This window comes from Myotis nattereri (assembly GCF_964212035.1).
Source record: "Myotis nattereri genome assembly, chromosome: 1".
Taxonomy (NCBI): domain Eukaryota; kingdom Metazoa; phylum Chordata; class Mammalia; order Chiroptera; family Vespertilionidae; genus Myotis; species Myotis nattereri.
The window spans coordinates 167,614,253-167,634,895 of record NC_138075.1 but is presented as its reverse complement, the minus strand read 5'-3'; the positions used below and the strand labels follow the sequence as shown (position 1 = coordinate 167,634,895).

The following is a 20,643-nucleotide window of genomic DNA, read 5'->3' as shown; positions in this document are numbered from 1 at the left end:
AACAGAGTGAGATGTAACTGCTGGACAGCTTTCCTAAAACTCCTGAATCTCACCTGGGTAATTTTGTTACTTTCTCTATTGTGCATGTCCACAAGTAAGGTATACCAATGCTTGTGTATATGCAGTGCCAAATAAAAATCTTATCTGTGCTATTGACTTCTCCTTTAGCCCAGGTACCAAACAGCATAATCATTAGTATTTTTTAAAGTTATTTTAAATAATACTCACCAAAATAACAAAGAAGATGAACTTTGATCACACATCGTAGGTGTGCACTTTCCCAGGTGTGCACTTTTAAAAATGCATTTTCTAATAGATCCTAGATAGCCACTCTTATATTTGGTGGACTCTGTAATGTCCTACTGCCTCCTCCAGGGAGTTATAAAGCAGTGTTTCTTCACCCTGAGAAGTCATTGCTGTAGTAGTCTATCAAATGGCTTTTAGAGGAATTAGAGAGGATTGTATATTTCTCCAAAGCATTATTTTTAAATCCACACTATCAAAACCATTGTGTATTGGAAATGGGCCACAGCATTCCTTCACTCCTCCTAGTCCTCCATCTGCCCCCTGCCCCTGTTCTCCAGATGAGGAAATGGAAACATACATTGCATAACCAAGACATGCTAGTGGTAGGATCAAGCAAGGATTATCAGGGTGACCAATGTCCAGATACATATTTTATCTTTTAAATTAAATTTAAATTAATTTTCTTTAAATTGTAAATTGAATTACGAGCAACCAGTGCTAAAACATTTGTAATTATGTGTATTTGATAGGTTTTTTAAAGCACATGGAATAAGAGAACTATCTTCATCATCCATCTGCAATATTCTGCTGTTGAAAATTTTATGTGACCACAAGGTGGCAGCAGTACAACTCACTACAAGGAAACTAGGGATGAAATACAAAAGAACTATGCAGTTTTCATTGTATACTAGCCAGGGTCTGCTTATTAATCAGACAGTCTCTAGCTATTTGCAATATTTCTGAAAAACGTTCTCCCTTCATATAATTTATTCATGAGCTTGGATAGCATCCTGTGAAATTCTTTTTTGAGGTAGGCGGTAAGAACATTGTTATTCTCACACAAAAGATAACCTTACCATAAACACTCAAAGAACATTTTCCTCTGTGACTTGGCCACAGAAGGGTACCAAATAGAGAAAGAGATAAGGGCAAGCCCATAAGTTGACAGACTGCCAATCAGTGGGGTCTTTGTCATGTGGAACAAAAAGCTTTAGAGGGAAAAAGTCACATAGAAAAGGTTGGTAATAAGATTGGATTCGGACTTCTCAACAGCTAGGAGACCATAGATAAATGTTTTTCAAATACTAAAGAAAAATTACAAGAATTTTATATCCAGCCAAAGTTTGAATCAAGTATCAAGATGAAATAAAAACATTTTTAGACAAATTAGGCCCCAAACTTTTCCCTATGCTCAGTAAGCTATTAGAGGATTGCTCCACAAAAACAAGGACAGAAACCAGGAGAATGGGCCCAGAAAAGCACTGAATGAAGCCTCCAAGATGATAAAGATCTCAGGATGGGACAACTGTGCCCTGGGTGTCTAGGGCAACCAAACCAGAGACACAAAAGAGGGACATATCCATACCGTCTGCTGCCATGTCTCCTGCCATCAAGCCTTCATTTTCATTTTTGGAATGGGAATATGTGCCCCAAATAAACAAAGGAGGAAATAAAGACAGAGGATGGCATCCAAGAGACAGGACCCCAACTCAAAAGGAAGACAACCCGGGGATGGCAGTGAAGGAAGTACAACAGCCGTGCAGAAAACCTAGTCAGAGGACAATGGGAGGCTCTGGCCAGATATCGACGAGAAAATAATGGGAATAATTGATTATTATGTCATTGACACACACTGTGGAAAACTGTATTAGTAGGTTATAGGATAGTGTGGGAAGGTTTAACAAGAATAAAGCAAATGCAAAAAGACAATTACTAACTTTGAAGAGGAAAAGGGAGAAAGGAAATATTATCAAAGTGTACTATGGCCTGGCCAGCATGGCTCAGTGGTTGAGCGTCGACCTACGAACCAGGAGGTCACTGTTCAATTACCGGTCAGGGCACATTCCCAGGTTGTGGGCTCAGTCCCCAGTAGGGGGTGTGCAGGAGGTGGCCAATCAGTGATTCTCTCTCATCATTGATGTTTCTAACTCTCTCTCTCTCTCCCTTCCTTTCTGAAAGCAATAAAAATATTTTTCAAAAAACTATACCACAATGCACAGTTTTGTATAATGTTTACATGGGGATACTAATGTAGTCACCAAATACTGATTAACAAAATGTTTTTTATTATAATTATATTGGGAGTTTACAGGAAGCAGAGAGGATGATTATGTAAGAGTTAAATTATTATTCTTTAAAATATATTTTTATTGATTTCAGAGAGGAAGGGAGAGGGAGAGAGAGATAGAAACATCAATGATGACAGAGAATTATTGATTGGCTGCCTCCTGCATGCCCCACAATGGGGATCAAGCCTGCAACCTAGGCATATGACCTGACCTGGAAACAATGGTGACCACATGGTTCATAGGTTGACACTCAGCCACTGAGCACACTGGCTGGGTTAAGAGTTAAATTCTTATTACTGTACTATACTAAGATGTCCATAGAATCTAAAATGAGTCAAAGTAAGCCATTTTTATATATCCTACTAGAGGCCCGGTGCACAAAAATTTGTGCACTTGGGGGGGGGGGGTGTCCCTCAGCCCAGCCTATGCCCTCTTGCAGTGTGGGACCCCTCAGAGGATGTCCACCCCAGTGGAGACCCTCACCCCATGGAGATTTTGCCAGCCTGGGTGAGGGTCTGATGGCTGTTTTCAGGCTGGCCACACCCCCTTTAGGGTGGGAGGTCCCCACTGGGGTGCCTGGCCAGTCTGGGTGAGGGGCTGAGGGCCGTTTTCAGGCTGGCCGAGCACCCTGGCGACGTAAGCTCCCAGCCTCTCCTTTTTTCTTTTTATTCTGGGATTTATTTACCTTCTATAATTGAAACTTTGTTGCCTTTAGCGGAGGCCTGCAGAAAGCTTGGCTTCCTCCATCGCCAGGGGCAACCCACTCCTGCTCGCTCCAGCTCCGTGGCCACAGCTGGCTGAAAGCAGGTATCTGGGCTTTATTTACTTTCTATAATTGAAACTTTGTTGCTTTCAGTGGAGCTCAGAGCCTGGCTGCGGCAGTCAGGGAACCTTGGCTTCCTCCATCACTGGAGCAAGCAAGCCTCCTGCTTGCTCCAGCTTCCTGGCTGCTGGCCGCCATCTTGGTTGGGTTAATTTGCATATAGTTGCTCTGATTGGCTGGTGAGCATGGCTTAAGGCATAGCGAAAGTACGGTCAATTTGTATGTTTGTCTTTTATTAGTATAGGATCGATATATGGAGATGTGAAAATCCTAAAGCAACAGTTAAAGGGTTAAAATGAGGGTTGTATCTTAGGGGTTATTGTGAAAAGGGTAGGGCAGAGAATCGCCGTACTTTGTTTTAAACTTTTTAATATAATTTGACATTTTTAAACTATAGGTTTGTCTAACTCTGATAAAAAGGGACTTAAAAACGCATCTAACATCGTGTTTGACAAAGTGGATCTGATTAATAACAGTAATAGCAAACTGATCACATTACTTTTATATCTTGTTTTTTCTCAGCCCAAGGAAACCGTGACATGAAATCATCCAATGTGTCCACAATAGCATCAACTTGACATTGTTCCAGTTCTGTTTTTCCAGCCAAATCTGTAGAATAGAGAGAGGCCCACAAATATGTTCAACTTAATTTACTATATTAAAACATTAATTTTTTTAGTAGGCAATAGATTCATATAGCTCAAAACAACAGAAAACAGTATCCAATGAAGACTAACTTACACTCTTGCCCCTATCCATCTTATTTTGCTGTTACCAACTACTATATTTTTTATTAATTTGTTTTATTAATTTCTTTTATATTACTTCATTGTTTCTTTGTGAAAATAAGAGTGATTTTCCACTCAATATGTGCCTCTCCCATTTGTCCCAGTGATTTTTCCTCACATGTCACTTAAGGGTGTCCTTGCTCTGTTTTCAGCTCCATGGAATTTCCTTCAGTAGAGGTGCCACATTCTATTTACCCTCAGCTGATTAGGTTTGCTTTCAATCTTTTGCTAATACAAGCAAAACCACAATAAATAACCGGTATGTACATTTTCATTTATTTTGCAAAAATAATTATTTTCATTTTTGCAGACAGTTTTTGTCTAGAGCATTTGTTCCTAGAAACTATGAGTTTAAAATAATAGAGGTGAGGTTTTTTCTTTTATTGATCATCATTTTGCTAAGAAATCATTGGTCTTTCTAAATATTTTCTCCCTGGTGTCAATTTAAAATTCTTCAGTGTAAAAGCATTCTAAAATAGATTGCTTTTATACAATTGTGTATATTTACTAAAAATCAAGGAACAGTATACTGACAGTGAGTAAATTGTACACAACTCACACCTCAGCAGGCTGTTAAAGGGAAAGAAAGAAATGCCTTAGTGATTTAGGGTCCTTCTGTAAACTATATCATGTATGTGTGGTATTGGCACCGTTGTAATAACCTGGTTATTATTTAACAGGGAAGGAGTAAAGGGGAGACCAGATAATATAGGCATGCCATTTATACAGCTTTGGCAAAAAGCTACAGTTTAACACTCTTCAAGTCTGTTTCCTACTGATTGATGGGGGAAGGGGCTGGACAAAGGCAGTTTAGACCCATGCCCAGTAATATCTGAGTAACATAGAAAGGTGCCTGGAAAAACCAAGATGGTGGTATAGGTAAACACCGGAAATTACTTCCTCGCACAACCACTTCAAAAATACAACTAAAAGACAAAACGGACATTATCCAGAACCACAGGAAGGCTGGCTGAGTGGAAATTCTACAACTAGAAGGAAAGAGTAAAGCACACTGAGACTCAGAGGAGGTGTGGAAGTAAAGTGCAGAGGTATGGAGGCGCACGTGGAAAGGGCTGGCAACTGAGGACGCAGTTGTCTTTTTCAATCAGGAGGGAGTCTCAAGCTCCCGACTGCTCTGAACTCCAGTTCCGGGCGAGTCTCTGGGGACCCAGACTCATGGGGGGAGGAACTGGACTGTCTGGCATCGGTCGGAACTCGAGGGCGGCTTTCTCTCAGAGGTGCTTGCAGCAATTACTGTGGGCCCCTGAGATCCGGGACCTCTTAGGGCAGGGTTTAGGATCAGCCATAGCTGTTTGCTCCGCCCTGTTGATTCCCCGAGACTCTACCCAACCCAAGCTGTACACAGAGACTTTTGCATATGAATGACCAGGCCCTTTGCGATCTAAAATTACCTAACAAACTGCAGCTGGGTCAGAGAGACCCAGAACATCCAAAAGAAGGCCCAAGGCCCCACAGCAGCTGCATTGCTTCACAGCTGGGCCTCATCTGGGCACTTACAAACCCCCAAAAAGGAAGGGGAATCTGCAGATCTCTTCGTAGCTCCTGCTGGGTAGCCTCAGGCAGAGGCTAAATTAGCACCTCCTTAGAGGTCCAAGTGCCAGTGTACCCAGTGGTCAGAGTGGGACCATCCAGATTACAACTTCTCAGATCCATAAGGGACACACTCAGGGGACAGACTCATTGAGCTCCAAAGCATCATTGAAGCAAGTCTTGCCCCAGAAGGGTGTCTCCAGCACAGATGTTCTCCCACTGTAGACACAGCTGATTCTCACAGCCAATTGGCCTGGAGGTCAATTCCTCCCAGTGATACCAACAACAATCAAGGCTTAACTACAACAAGACTACAACAAGATTGTGCACAAAGCCCACAAAGGGGTGCACCAAGAGTGTCCACCTCGGGTAATTGGGGAGGCTGAGCCACTGGGCCTTATAGGACACCTAGCACACAAAGCCACTCTACCAACACAGGGAAGCAGCCAAAATGCAGAGACAAAGAAACAGGTCACAAATGACAGAAATGGAGGAAAGCAAACGACTGGATATACAGTTCAAAACCACGGTTATAAGGTTTTTCTGGAAACCGCCGATAAATTTAGTGAGACCCTGGAGGATATGAAAAAAGACCAACTAGAAATTAAGCATACACTGACTGAAATAAAGAATATTATACAGACTCCCAACAGCAGACTAGAGGATCACAAGAATCAAGTCAAAGATTTGAAATACGAAGAAACAAAAAATACCCAATCGGAAAAGCAAAATGAAAAAAGAACCCAAAAATATGAAGATAGGGTAAGGAGCCTCTGGGACAACTTCAAGCGTACCAACATCCGAATTATGGGGGTGCCAGAAGAAGAGAGAGAGCAAGATATTGAAAACCTATTTTAAGAAATAACGACAGAAAACTTCCCCTACCTGGTGAAAGAAATAGACTTACAAGTCCAGGAAGCACAGAGATCCCCAAACAAAAGGAATCCAAAGAGGGCCACACCAAGACACATCATAATTAAAATGCCAAGAGCAAAAGACAAAGAGAGAATCTTAAAAGCAGCAAGAGAAAAAAAGTCAGTTACCTACAAGGGAGTACCTATACGACTGTCAGCTGATTTCTCAACAGAAACTATGCAGGCCAGAAGGGAGTGGCAAAAAATATTCAAAGTGATGAATAGCAAGAACCTACAATCTAGATTACTTTACCCAGCAAAGCTATCATTTAGAATTGAAGGTCAGATAAAGAGCTTCACAGATAAAAAATAAAGCTAAAGGAGTTCATCACCACGAAACCAGCATTATATGAAATGCTGAAAGGTATTCTTTAAGAAGAGGAAGAAGAAGAAAAGGTAAAGATAAAAATTATGAACAACAAATACATATCTATCAACAAGTGAATCTAAAAATCAAGTGAATAAAAAAGCTGATGAACAGAGTAAACTGGTGAATATAACAGAACTAGGGGCATTGAAAGGAAGTGGACTGACAATTCTTGGGGGAAAAGAGGGGTGGGGGTGCAGGAAGAGACTGGACAAAAATCGTACACCTATGGATGAGGACAGTGGGAGGGGTAAGGGCAGAGGGTCGGGTGGGAACAGGGTGGAAGAGAGCTATGGGGGGGGGGAGGAACAACTGTAATCTGAACAATAAAGATTTAATTTAAAAAAAAAGAAATGACATCCATATTGTGAATCTTTCTAACCAGATCCCAATCTATTTTTCTATCAGTTTCTCTTTCTACTACTCTACTCTGCAATTTTCTTAAAATTTTTAATTTTTTTTATTGATTTCAGAGAGGAAGAGAGATAAAAACATCAATGATGAGAGAGAACCATTGATCGGCTGCCTCCTGCAGGCCCCCTACTGGGCATGGAGCTGGAAACCCAGTCATGTGCCCTTGACTGGAATCGAACCTGGGACTCTTCAGTCTGCAGGCCCACACTCTATCCACTGAGCCAAACCAGCTAGAGCAACTCTGCAAATTTAAAGTGCTTTTCATATTCTCTCTGCCTGGAGTGCTCTAGCCCAAAGATTCTCCAAATGAAGTCCATGGACCAGCTGCATCAGCATCCTCAAGGAAATTGTTAAAAATGCAAACTTTTGGATCCTACCCCAGGATGATTGAGTCACAATCTCTGCAGTCAAGGCTGAGCATTCTGAGTTTTAATGAGCCTCCATGCTATCCTGATGCACACACAGTCTGAGAAACACTGCCCAAGTTCAAGTCTTCCTTTTGAAATTCTAGGGATCCTTCAAGCTCAACTCAAATGTCATTTCCACTTCAAAGTCAAACTTTCATAGCCAGAAGGAATCTCCATCTCTCCTAAACTTGCAAAGAATTTCATTTGTTGAAATATGTGTTAGTGCAACATAAATTTTATATACACATTATTTTTGTTAAAAAATAAACTTGTTTAATGAATATAGTATATATATATAATATAATTTTTTTAATTATTATTTTTTTATTTTTATATATATATTTTTTATTTCACGGAGAAAGGGAGAGGGAGAAACAGAAACATCAATGATAAGAGAGAATCATGGATCGGCTGCCTCCTGCATGCCCCCTACTGGGGATCGAGCCCACAACCCCGGGCATGTGCCCTTGACTGGAATCGAACCTGGGACCCCTCAGTCCACAGGCCAACGCACTATCCACTGAGCCACACCGGCCAGGACTAATTTTTTTGTCAGCCATCAAAAATCTTAAAACACAATACACATATTACCTGTGTTTTTGGTCAAGTATCTCGCTATTGCTAGGCTCTGGTGAAGATTAAGTCCATCAACTTCCAAAATGGGGATTTTGCCAAATGGAAGAGCTTAAAATAAAAAGAGGAAAGAATCAACTTCCATAATAAAATCAAGTATTACAATACTCCCATTTTTTACTGATAATTGTGGAAACAAGGCATGATTTTAAAGTCATGGAATTCTTGAATATTTATTTTAAAAGAGACATTAAGCATCCTCAGGTGGAATCTTTGCATTTTACAAGTTTTGTTTTTGTTTTGTTTTGTTTTTTTAAATAGAGTTGTTTGTTAGAAGACCTTCTATACAGTTAATGACAGAACCAGGTCGAAAACCCAGTTAACTCTATATTATATGATGCATTATCTTATATACTAGTACTTACATATGCTTACTACTTAATTTAAAAAATAAAAAACACCTTTTTTTTAAAGCTTCATTAATTTTTGAGGCCTTAATCAGGGATCACATTAATTATTCTTTAAAACCATAGTCTGAGTAATATGGAGAGCTTGACTCACATATTGAATTATGGTAAGGAATTTAGCAAAATTCTCTTTTTGATGAGGGACTATTTGAAGTATATGGTAAGGCAGCAAGCATATTTGTACAAACATAGGACGGACTCATAGCAGATATCATATTAATATTTAGTCTGTAAGCCCTACTTTGTTTTGTTATCAAACCTATTATATTTTTGTCAGAAAGCAATATATATTATAGAAAGCTTCTAAAATGAAGATAAATAAAAATAGTTCTACTACATAATTACAACCATTTTAGTATTTTATTGCTTTCCCATATATATAGAAAAACAATTATAGTGTATATATGTGTGCTTTTATGCAAAAGATATAAATTTTTATCCTCTTTAAATCACTTTTGTATTCAGTCTCTGTTTTTTGACACCATGTCCTAACTATCATAAACTTTAAGATCCCTTTCAACTCTATAAAAATATTTTTTAAAATATTAAGAAAATCCAGCAATTCCATTTTTCAATAACAATGAAAAGTTAAGGTAAAATAGGGTATGAAGCACTAAAAAAAAAATCTAAAACCGTATCGAAAAGCTGACATTTTTAAATGTATTATCTCTACCTCTTGACTTAAGTAATGGTAGAATTAATGTTCACCTATTTTATGTCCACAGAATGAAAAACCCCATATAAAAATTCTGATATTGGAAGAAATGTGTGGACATCAATGGCAAATTTTCATGAAAACAGAAAACAAAATATTCTACCCCACCAGAGAAGAATTCTCTGATAACAAAGAGTGGCTTTTAAGGAACTCATGCTTCCCAAAGGCACGTCGCAATACTTACTGTTTACATCCCATTTATCACAGTGTTATTGCTGTCAGCATTATCTAGTACAAGAAGCTCAGGTCATAGTATGAAATTGGCCTGTGTTTCAAAATTGCTAGGGCTGTGAACTGGGGAAAATTACCTAAACTCTGTGTACTTCAGTTATCCCAATTATAGAATAAAAATAATAATATATCCCATGTAGGCATGCTAGATAAATTAAATGCAACAGAGGCTGTAGAGTATCTACCAAGTGCCAGCTAGTCTTCAAGGACCCAATAGTTATTTTCTTGAACTTCATCTTTATGTGATTTTATAATAATCCAGCGATAAATATGTGGATTTTAGGTGTAATTAGTATTTAATATTTCTAGATAACATGGCAAACATCTTACAGAGGATGACTTGCAGCTTATTGAGAACCACACACTGTTGTTTGTTAAATGTAATGATATTTCCAATTCTTCCCCATTGTCCTCAGTGCTAAATTGCATGTTTTGATTGTGTTACCCGACTGATTTGTCCATTTGCTCTTTTCTCTGGTCAAACAGATCCCAGTTTTGTTTTCATATCCACCCCCCTCTTATATAGTCACATGCCTCATAGAAATTGATTCCATCCCCAACTTCAGAGGGGGACTTGGTGGTTCTCAGGTTCTCCCCATCCCCTTTGCCAGTGACTGATTCAGAAATGGACATGTGACTCAGTTTGTGCCAGCGAGACATGGGGAATTTGCTGAGGGCTTCTGGGAAAGTTTTTCTTTATTCTTCTGGAAACACTTAAGGAGCAGTTCTCTCCCTTACTCTTTCTCATATATCCTCTTAGCATTGCTGTTCAAGGCTGTGTGGCTGGAATTGCAGTAAGCACATGGCTACCAGCCTCATGATACAGCCAACACACAGAGGAGGAAGTGAATAAAGCCATCCTTGGAAACCTGTTCTACTTCTGGATTTTCAGTTTTGTGATACAATTCATTTTTTAAAAAATTATTATTTAAGCCACTTTGAGTCTGGTTTTCTGTTAGAGCAGCACATCTGATCCACTGTTAAAACATAGAGATCCGTAGCAACTCTAATTGTCAAGAATATTGACTTCAGCTCTACCCAGTTTGGCTCAGTGAATAAAGCGTGAGCCTGCAGACCAAAGGTCCTGGGTTCGATTCCAGTCAAGGGCACGTATCTCAGTTGCAGGCTCCTCCCGGGCCTGGGCCCTGGTTGGGGTCGGTGCAGGAGGCTACCAATCAATGTGTTTCTCTCATATCAATATTTCTCTCTGTCTTTCCCTCTCTCTTCCATTGCTTCTAAAAATCAATGGGAAAATATCCTCAGGTGAGCATAAAAAAAAAAAAATGACTTCAGTATCCCCATTTCAGCTCTTCTGACAGATTGGTTTATCTTTATATTCTCTTTCTCTGGTGGTTGTATTTTCACCTCAAATAGGAAATTTTTGGGGTCACATAGCATTTATTTAGCTTGCCTGAACTGCTGTTTCGCAATATAAAGCTATGTGAGATTAAAATTCTTTAGTTTTTCATTTCCCTGAAGAAAGAAAACATTCTGGAAAAATATTTTCCCTACATTTTCATCAGTTATTATTTGTGCTACTTACTTGGTTTGATTTCAGGCCAATCAGCTTGTTCTATTCTGTGGTCTTCATACTTTATGTCCAAATATGCAAATATGTAACGAATAATTTCTGCTCTCCCCCTCATATTAAAATAAATGAGTTTGTAGCTTGGCATTGTGTAATTCTGGAAAGAGAAAAATGGAGGGATTATTTTTACAGCCCTCTAGAGATGTTCAACATTTTTCTTTGGGGACATTTTGAAAACTTTATGGCATCTTTTGAGATAACGGAAGATATTAAAAGATATTTCAAAACCATAATTATAAATCACTATCCTAGTAATATATGGGATGACTTGCAATAACATCAGGACTCTTTTTAAGAACTAGCTGGAACATTCCAGTGAAATAACCAAATTTAATTTTATTACAAAAAGACTTCTGAGTAAGAGGGTATCTGCCCACCAACCTTCAGAGGATGGAGTCAGAACTTTGCATTTTAAGATATCTTTGTCCTGCCTTTAGTCACTTGTAATAGATGGTGTTTGACATTTGGTTTGTTGTTTGCTTTGTTGACACAGCTGAGTTTGTGAGGACAGTTGGGTACGGATGGAAGGGGCAGGGTACACGCAGCAGAAACATGAGCCAGCCATGTCAACCTCTCACCCCCTCTCTCCCCTCACCCGTGGCTTTTCCCTCTGGGAATCAAAGGCTTAGGGAAACATTGCTCTCTTTTCTTTCTTACTGGTCCATGCTGCTGGCTTTCCTGGGTTGCTTGCACCATATAAACATACCCCATCTTGGGGACCTCTGTTGGGATGGGACAACGGTGAACATATATCTCCATTCCCCCTGTAGAGGAGCAAGGAAGAAAGCAAGCACACTTTCCTTCTATTTCAGAGAGTTTTCTAATACTAGCTCTACTGGCTAGATGCATGTCATTATATCATTTTGTGAGATTTTTATGTTTTGTATAATTTCATTTCCATTGTTTTTTTGTTTGTTTATGTTAATCATCACCCAAGAATATTTTTTCCATTGATTTTTAGAGAGAGTGGAAGGGAGGGAGGGGAACAGAGAGAGAGAGAGAAACATTGAAGTGAGAAGGACACATCAGTTGGTTGCCTCCCGCATGTGCCCTGACCAGGGGAATGAACCTGCAACCCAGGTATGTGCCCTTGACTGGGAATTGAACCCACAACCCTTTGGTGCATGGGACAACTTTCTATCACTGAGCCACACCAGCCAAGGCTCATTTCCATTGTGTTTAAACAATTAATTATTTTAAGCACTAATAGTAGACTGTATTGTAATTGTATAATAATTAGAAACATTTTCATTTGAAATTCAGTTCTTCCATGTAGTTACTGTGTATTTTTGAGCTAGCCAACAAAATCTCACTGAATTTTAAATCACACTTTTTATAGAGAAAGATATTAATATGGATTTGGGGATTTAATGAGGTAATACATGTAAAGCATTTAGAACAATGCTAAACACTCAATAATTATTAGTTAATAATAATAATAACTTTGAACTGGTTCTATAGTGAAGACTAAACACTGTGAATAGAGCACACTAAAAATAATAATTATAATAATTGCATAAATAAAAATCATAAGTAACAATTATTTATCTAAACTGGCAAGTTTAAACATTTTATTCTCTACTAAGGAAATCTTTCAAAGATATTACTAGAATGTTAGATTAAAAAAAAAGCTGGGTTCCAGCCTCAAAGTTCCATCTGAAGTCACATCACATAAAAGGTCAAACACAAAACATAGAAATCTAGAACACCAAGTGCATAGTTTAGGTTCATGCATTCATGGTATTTGTCTGTGGAGAGGACGGCTGGAAAGCATGGTCTGGTTGACTATCTACCCCTCAGCCCAGGAAATGATGGGCTGGTGCTTCCTAAGGAGTTGTTTCTCTGGGCCGGGATTTCCATGTGCACAGGTTGTGGAGTGGTGCTCCTTGCTAAAAAGTCCCCCCGATTCTGTGTCCTGTCTCATCCCATTCGCCATCCAGTTCCCACCCAAGTGAAAGGTGCTGCATGTCACCCGTATGAATATATAAGGAAATGTTCTCTGTGGACAAGAGTTCACTGGAGTAAACTAATAAATATTCCAATGTTTACAGCCCTAAATTCCTTTGAGAAAGAATGCATTCAGGAAGTTCAAAGTTGGGGAACTAAAGGAATTGCCCATCAGAATAATGAGACTATTTTCGAGTTCCTTAGCAATGCTGAGCTTAGAAATAAATAGTGGGAAAGATATGAGAGCACAAAAAAATAAATGAAAAATGTGAAGTAGTAGATTTCCTCCTGAAAAAAAGAAACGTTTTATGAAATCATAAAGGAAAAATTCTTTTCTTATCTAGGAAATAAAAAGCATAATTGTAATTCTTTAATCTATTTGTTTTAAATCTTAAAAGAACAACAACAACTTCTTCAGAGTGGGAGAAGTGTCATTCTTAGTTGCAGTTCCTATTTGAAAAGCATTTTACACAATTTTTTAAATTGATTTTTGTTGTCTTAGGTCAAGGGTTCCATAAAAATAAAGAAATTATATATTCTTCTTATAAACATTACATGTACATATAGGTTCATATATGTCCATTATGCTGAACATTAAAATGTAAACATGTAACCTTTTCTCATTTGGTCAAATGCCACATAAATATCAGTGTCAAACTCCTCAATTCTGCATGAAAACAAAGGCATTGTATTGTTGTTAATTTGCAACATTATGCTATTTTATAGTGCATTTCACTCAAGCACAGAAGATATTTTATATTTATTTTTAATCTTCTTTATTGATTAAGATATTACATATGTGTCCTTACCCTCCCCTTTACCCCCCCCCTCCCCCATGCCCTCACCTCTCTGGTGTCTGTGTCCATTGGTTAGGCCTATATGCATGCATACAAGTCCTTTGGTTGATCTCTCCCCCTTATCCCCACCCTCCCCTAGCTTCCCTCTGAGGTTTGACGGTCTGATCAATGCTTCTCTGTCTCTAAATTGCACAGAAGATATTTTAAAACGCTTGGCAGAGATGGGTAGTTATCTACATTTCTCTGCAACTATATCTTTAAATCTAAGATTTGGCACAGGCCTGTGAACATCTGACAACTGCTTATCTCTCCTTCCAGAACATCCTTTCAACAGTCGGAACTCATTAATGAAGCTGTACCAGCATACCACATTCTTGTAGTTACTTGCATAATTATATTTTCTACTGAACAAGAATCTGTTTTCTTGATTTCTACAGCTACAAATCCCAAACTTGAAGACTTTTGTTTTTCAGGATATATGTGCTGATTTTTATAACAACACCAACAAAAATGAGTAAAGGGAAATGCAGTTGGAAACATTTACTGATTCTAAAAATCCTTTCTATATTTTGTAAAGCTTTGGCTAAAAACTAACATTAGGAATTTCAAGTAAATGTTTCTATGGCCAATGAAAATAGATAAGGAAATAGAGGATAGTGTCTAGAATAATATATTTTCCCCCCTCTTATTGCATTTAGCATTGTCTCAGTAATCTCACTTTATTAAAGATTTTATTTCAGAAAGATGATGGATCAAAGTACAAAGGTAAAACATATCCCAGCCCCCACCAAAGGACGCAGTGAGGAACAACTTCAAGGTGAAGGCAAGGTATGGTTTTGGAGTCACCCCTGACACGCCCTGGATGGTCTTGAGCAGGTCACCTGCTCTTAGCTTTAGCTCCTTTCCTGTAAAATGGTAATGAAACTATTGTGTGTAAAATATGGTGCTGGGCACATGGTATTGATGCTGTTGTAATAACCTGGTTGTTAGTTACAGGAAAGGAGCAAGAGAAGACCAAATAGTAGAGGCAGGCCATTTGTACAGCTTTGCAAAAAAGCTACATTTAACACATTGTATGCAGGAAACGTATTTATACGTTTTACTTATACGTTTTACGTTGACTGGTAGTAGAGAGCGGGACACGTATTAATACGTTTTTTATAGACGAGCGGTAGAATGCGGGTAACGTATAAATACGTAAACTAAAGTTATGGTAATTTTACTGAACGTTGTCATTTGCGAAAAAAATTAGCAAAAATGGCCCACGTCACCTGTTAGCGCTCGATAAAAACTACCCGCAAACAAATGTTAACACTCTCCACGTCTGTTCCCCGCTGATCGATGGGGAAGGGACTGGACAAAGGCAGTTTAGACACATGCCCAGTAAGGTCCGCGTGATGTGCAAAGGTGCCCACCTGTCTGCCAGTCACACCTGGGAACAAATGAGTGGCCACAAATGGGTGTGGCCACTGCAAATACATGAAACCTGAATATTGAAAACTTCCTAACACAGGAAGCTCCTGCTCTCCCCTCTTACTCTTCTCCCTCTCGTGCACCGGGTTCCTGGCTCTCCTGTGGCAAGGGGGTGTGCTCCCCTGCACCCACCTAGGGCACGGCCAGGTGGGCCTCCACACATGGACTAATGGACTTTAATCAGCTTGGATTCCGAACCACATCGGCTGCAACATGGCACGGGAACTCTGGACACTGGCCTTGCTGCTGGTTCTGCTGGAACCCAGCCGCACCTTTCCCAGGACTGGCTTAGGGGCAAGGGATTTTGGAACCTAGGAAATGTAACTTCACACCACATCCCATCCTGCCATCCAAATCTTAGAAAATTCCTTTTCTGAAGATATGGCAAGAACCTCACTCCCACGAGCGACCAGGGAGTTTAATTCTCTGGTAGTGGTATGGGTTGAAAAAGAAAAGGGAGAATAAAAAGGAAGAGAGGGAAGGAGAAGGAAAGGAAGGCACGGCTCCCACCATAGTAGAGGAGAGTGTCCAGCTTTGTGTGATTTGACTGGACTCAAATCCTCGAGATCTTGTTCTTTGATAAACCCGTCCTGCTGCAAGTGCAAAAAAATAAAAATGAAATATAGAAAGAAAATACATAGTTGGGATTAAAAGCAAGATAAGCTTTGCCTGGGCCAAAGTGAGCAGAAACAAACGCAATGAGCAGGACTCTAAATTCTGCGGGAGGCGGGGCCAGCCAGGAGGTTAGCTCCTTCAGAATAAAGGGGAATAAAATCCTGCCCATAAAATGGTAGCGCTTGAAACTAGGGTCTGGCGGCCAGTTTCATAAAAATTTTTAAAAGGTCAAATTGCCACCTCTGAGAGGAAAATATCTGAAAAGTCACAAGTAATTAATGTTACAAATAAAAAGAGATCATAGCAGATAAAGCAGATCATTAAAAATCATAAGCTACCACTATAGATAACTTTATGTCACTAAATCTAAATGGGGAAAATTTGAGAGGTTTATACATTAACACAATCAAATAAAGAAGAAACCAAGAGCCTGCATTTAACAATAATCAGTAAAGAAACTGAATTGGTAATTAGTTATACCCACGAAAGACACAGAGCCCAGGTGATTTTATGGGCAAATTTTACTTAATCTTCAAGGAAAAGATAATCCTTGTCTTTTACAAGTAGTGTCAGGGAATTGAAAAATTAAGAAAAGTCAAAGATATATTAAAAGAGGAAGAGTATAGATATATCTTACTTATAAACAAAGATATACTCTAAATAACTTATTAGCTATTCAAATTTAGTAGAGTATAAAAAGAAATAAAATATAATGACAAGATATGTTTATCCCAGGAATGGAAGATGTGTCATCACCAAAACATCTATCTGTATAATATATGACAGTAATAGATTAAAAGAAAAAAACCATAAATCATATTCTCAATAGATGCAACTAAACCCTTTTAAAAATGTATAAAATTAATCATTCATTCATGTTAAAATATCTTAAAAAACAAACAAACACAAACCTCTTGGCAAACTGGAAATAGAGAAAAACTTCCTAAACCTAATAGTCTCTACAAAAACCTCAGAACAAACATCATACATAATGGAAAACCAATAGAAGCATTTCTTTTAATGTCAGGAATAACAAGAACTTACTACTATTCAACATAGTCCCAGGTGGCCTAGTTAATTCAATAAGATAACATCTGTAAGGAGTGGAAAGAAGAGAAAAACTATCCTTATTTATAATCAAAACTAGTGGCCCAATGCACGAAATTCGTGCACTGGGTGGGTGGGTGGAGTCCCCCAGCCTGGCCTGTGCTCTGTCACAGTGCGGGAGCCCTGTGATTGATCGCCCCAAAGAGGTAGGCCCTGCCCACCCACCCGGGGCTCCTCGATGGATTGCCCCAAAGAGGTAGGCCAGAGCCGCAGAGGCTGGACCCCCCAGGCCTGGCCATGCATGGAGCTGGGAGGAGGCGGGACTCCCAGGCATGCTCTGTGCTATGCACACAGTGTCAAGCCCCGCCCCGCCCACCTTCGCGTACCTGCTGTGCACACAGCCATCTTGTGACAGCGTGAGGACCACCTAGGCTTGTATTAGTAAGATGATTGTCTACATTCAAAGTCCAAGATAAACCTGATCCTGAATTTCAAATGGAAATGCTAAGGGCCAAGTAGCCAAGATAAATTAAGTGAAAAAGAGAGGACTACCGAAACCGGTTTGGCTCAGTGGATAGAGCGTCGGCCTGCGGACTGAAAGGTCCCAGGTTCGATTCCGGTCAAGGGCATGTACCTGGGTTGCGGGCATATCCCCAGTAGGAGATGTGCAGCAGGCAGCTGATCGATGTTTCTCTCTCATCGATGTTTCTGACTCTCTATCTCTCTCCCTTCCTCTCTGTAAAAAATCAATAAAATATATTAAAAAAAAAAAAAAAAAAAAAAAAAAAAAAGAGAGGACTGGACCTACCAGACAGCAGGACATACAGAAAACCTTGCAATTCAGGTAATGTGATCTTTGTTTAGGACTAGACATACAGAGGTGCATAGCATCTCAAAACAGAACCTCAGATAATACACAGCTGATAGAACATTACAGTGGGGACACAAAGGGACGAGGTTAAAATGGTTCTGAGATGCCCTGGCTGATTTGGCTCAGTGGATAGAGAGAGCATTAGCCTATGGACTGAAGGGTCCCAGGTTGGATTCCGGTCAAGGGCATGTACCTCGGTTGCAGGCTCGATCCCAGGCCCTGGTTGGTGCATGAGCAGGAGACAACTAATGGATGTTTCTCTCTCACATCGATGTTTCTATCTCGCCCTCTCCCTTCCACTCTCTCTAAAAAGCAATGGAAGAATATCCTCAGGTGAGGATTAACAACAACAAAAAATGGTTCTGAGACAAAGGAGGAAAAATACACGTAATCAGATTCCAACTTTACATAATACATGAAAATAACACCCAGGTGGGTTATAGACCTAAATATGATTTGACTGGCCTACGGAAATTCTAGTGTCATGCTAGCCTCTTATTTCCTGTTAGCTTCATTGTTGAGCCCTTCCACTGTCATTCTGTGTTAAGAATTCCACAAACGTAGGGAAAGCTGCATATTTTCCAGAAATGATACAGAAACAGGAAGTTAAACCGTTGTTTGTGCTTAAAGAACTCCTTTATTCTTAAAACTAACCACTACCTTCCTTCTACTCCAAAGAAAGTCATGTAAAGTTCCTGATTCAGCAGACAAATAAAAAGCCCTCTTAGAATTCTCTTTGAAAAATAAGATACATAGTTTCTTAAAAACACACCATATGAATAATGACTAGTAAATACCCTGGATAGAAACTTTCACATATGAATGCATATGAATTTAGCCATTAAATGCAAACGAAGATTTAGCTTTAACATATGCTAAACTAGTTTAGAAATTAAATATTTTATAGTGTTTTTGAAAAGTTCTGTCTTTCTACTAGCTTTGTAGCTTTTTTTACTTCATATTACCATAATACATTTCAGTGTAGTAATTTGATAGTTTATTGTAGCAGTAGTTTGATAAAATAAACTTTTATCATAATAAAAACCATTTTATTTTAACTAAGCCAGTATTTTATTCTGCACATTGTTGCAAGAGCAGTGAAACAGTCTAAAAAATTCTAGTGTTTATGCCAGAAAGGTGACAACACTTCAAATGTAACTCTCTGGCCCTAGGCAGTTCGGCTCAGTGGATAGAGCTTCAGCCCACAGGACCAAAGCTTCCCGGGTTTGTTATCAGTCAAGGTCACATACCTTGGCTGCAGGCTCCTCCCCGGCCCAGGCTTTGGTCAGGGCTTGTGCAGGAGGCAACCAATCGATGTGTTTCTCTTGCATCGATGTTTTTCTCGATCTTTCCCCCTCTCTTCCACTCTCCTTAAAAATCAATGGAAAAATATCCTCGGGTGGGGATTAACACACAAAAAACAAATGTAACTCTCTGGCAAAGGAGACTAATATCCAATAATTATAGTTGTGCCCCTTAATATTTCAGCAGGTAATTGAAAAAGGGGATGGGATTTTTGGAGTAATTTAGATGGATAGAAAACTTACAAGTAAGGGATTATTAACCATATTACAGTTCAATCCAGAACCTAAATGCTATTTACCTTACTTTACTTTATTCATGAACGTGTTGGCCTACATGAGCGAGCTCTTACTCTTAAATAAAAAGAATTTCAAACATACTTGGGAATTCTAGATATGGTTTTATGTTATTGATTTTTTTATGCCTATGAGTTTTCAGTATAAAAACAAAGATTGCTTGTGAATTTGCCAGCTGTTCTTTGTTACAACCTAACTTGACCAGTAATAATTAGAGCATAATGTATGTACTCTCATTGACTAGACTACAGTGTTTTGAAATGCTACAATTGGACTCAGAAAGCAATCGCCTGAGATGTTACTGTCTACATGAGAATTTCTTGCACATATTGACATGAAACCCATTAACAGTTGGTGGTGAAGCATGCTAATTTCCCTCATTCCCCGAGTGCCTGAGCATTTCCAGTTCAGTTTGGAGAAGTTGCCAGGTTGGAGTTAAATTGTAGGACAATGGAGAAATATAAAAATTTTTGTTAACTGAGTAAGTTATGGATTTGAATCAAACACCAGATGTTTAATTTTTAATTAGCAAGACAAGATATCTATTTTCCTATCAAAGACCAGCTAATTATTTTCAATGCTTGCCTCACATTAAATCCAAAGTACGAGGAATAATTAAAATATACTTTGGGAACGTGAGTTCCAATTTCTGGCTTGGGGCAAATGCCTTAAATGATCTTTGAAACCAAATGATGATAGAATGCAATTCTTGGCAAAACACGGGGACACTTCAACAAAATGAGCCTTAAAGTGATAGATACTATACTATAAATAAAATACCTGGACTTTTTTTTTTTTTTTTTTGCTTGCCTAAAAGAGGCCCTTCCTCCCAAGGCGGTACTCAGTCTCTGACAGGCGCACAATCAGCATTTGCCCAACCCTGAGACTCAGTGCCCCTTACACTGTGTGCCCTGGGTGCCTCACTCCCTCACTTGCCCCTTCCTAGTCCTGGCCCTGGTGGAAAGGACCTATAATAATAATGGCCAACAGGTACTAATCACTCACTGTGTGCTAGTCACTATGCTAAGAAGGTTTCAGTGTTAACTCTAATTCTTTCCGATAGAGACACAGCAAAGTTGCCCACCCATGTCCATCTTCCTTCTTCCTAACAAAAATACCTATTTTACATGAGGGTAGGGAAG

At 39.1% G+C, this 20,643-nt stretch overlaps 1 protein-coding gene across 2 annotated transcripts in view; it reads right to left on the bottom strand.

The window, feature by feature from the left end:
- The window catches only part of HPGDS (hematopoietic prostaglandin D synthase), a 29,388-nt gene that overhangs the window by 8,282 nt on the left and 463 nt on the right, over positions 1 to 20,643 (bottom strand). For both annotated transcript variants that reach the window (XM_081093566.1, XM_081093565.1), the window contains exons 2-4: positions 11,109 to 11,250; positions 8,171 to 8,263; positions 3,638 to 3,747 (exon numbers count right to left, since the gene is read on the bottom strand). In XM_081093566.1, coding sequence (XP_080949692.1) covers positions 3,638 to 3,747; positions 8,171 to 8,263; positions 11,109 to 11,241 — 336 coding nt within the window. In that variant the 5' untranslated portion in view covers positions 11,242 to 11,250. The remainder of the gene's footprint in view (positions 1 to 3,637; positions 3,748 to 8,170; positions 8,264 to 11,108; positions 11,251 to 20,643) is intronic.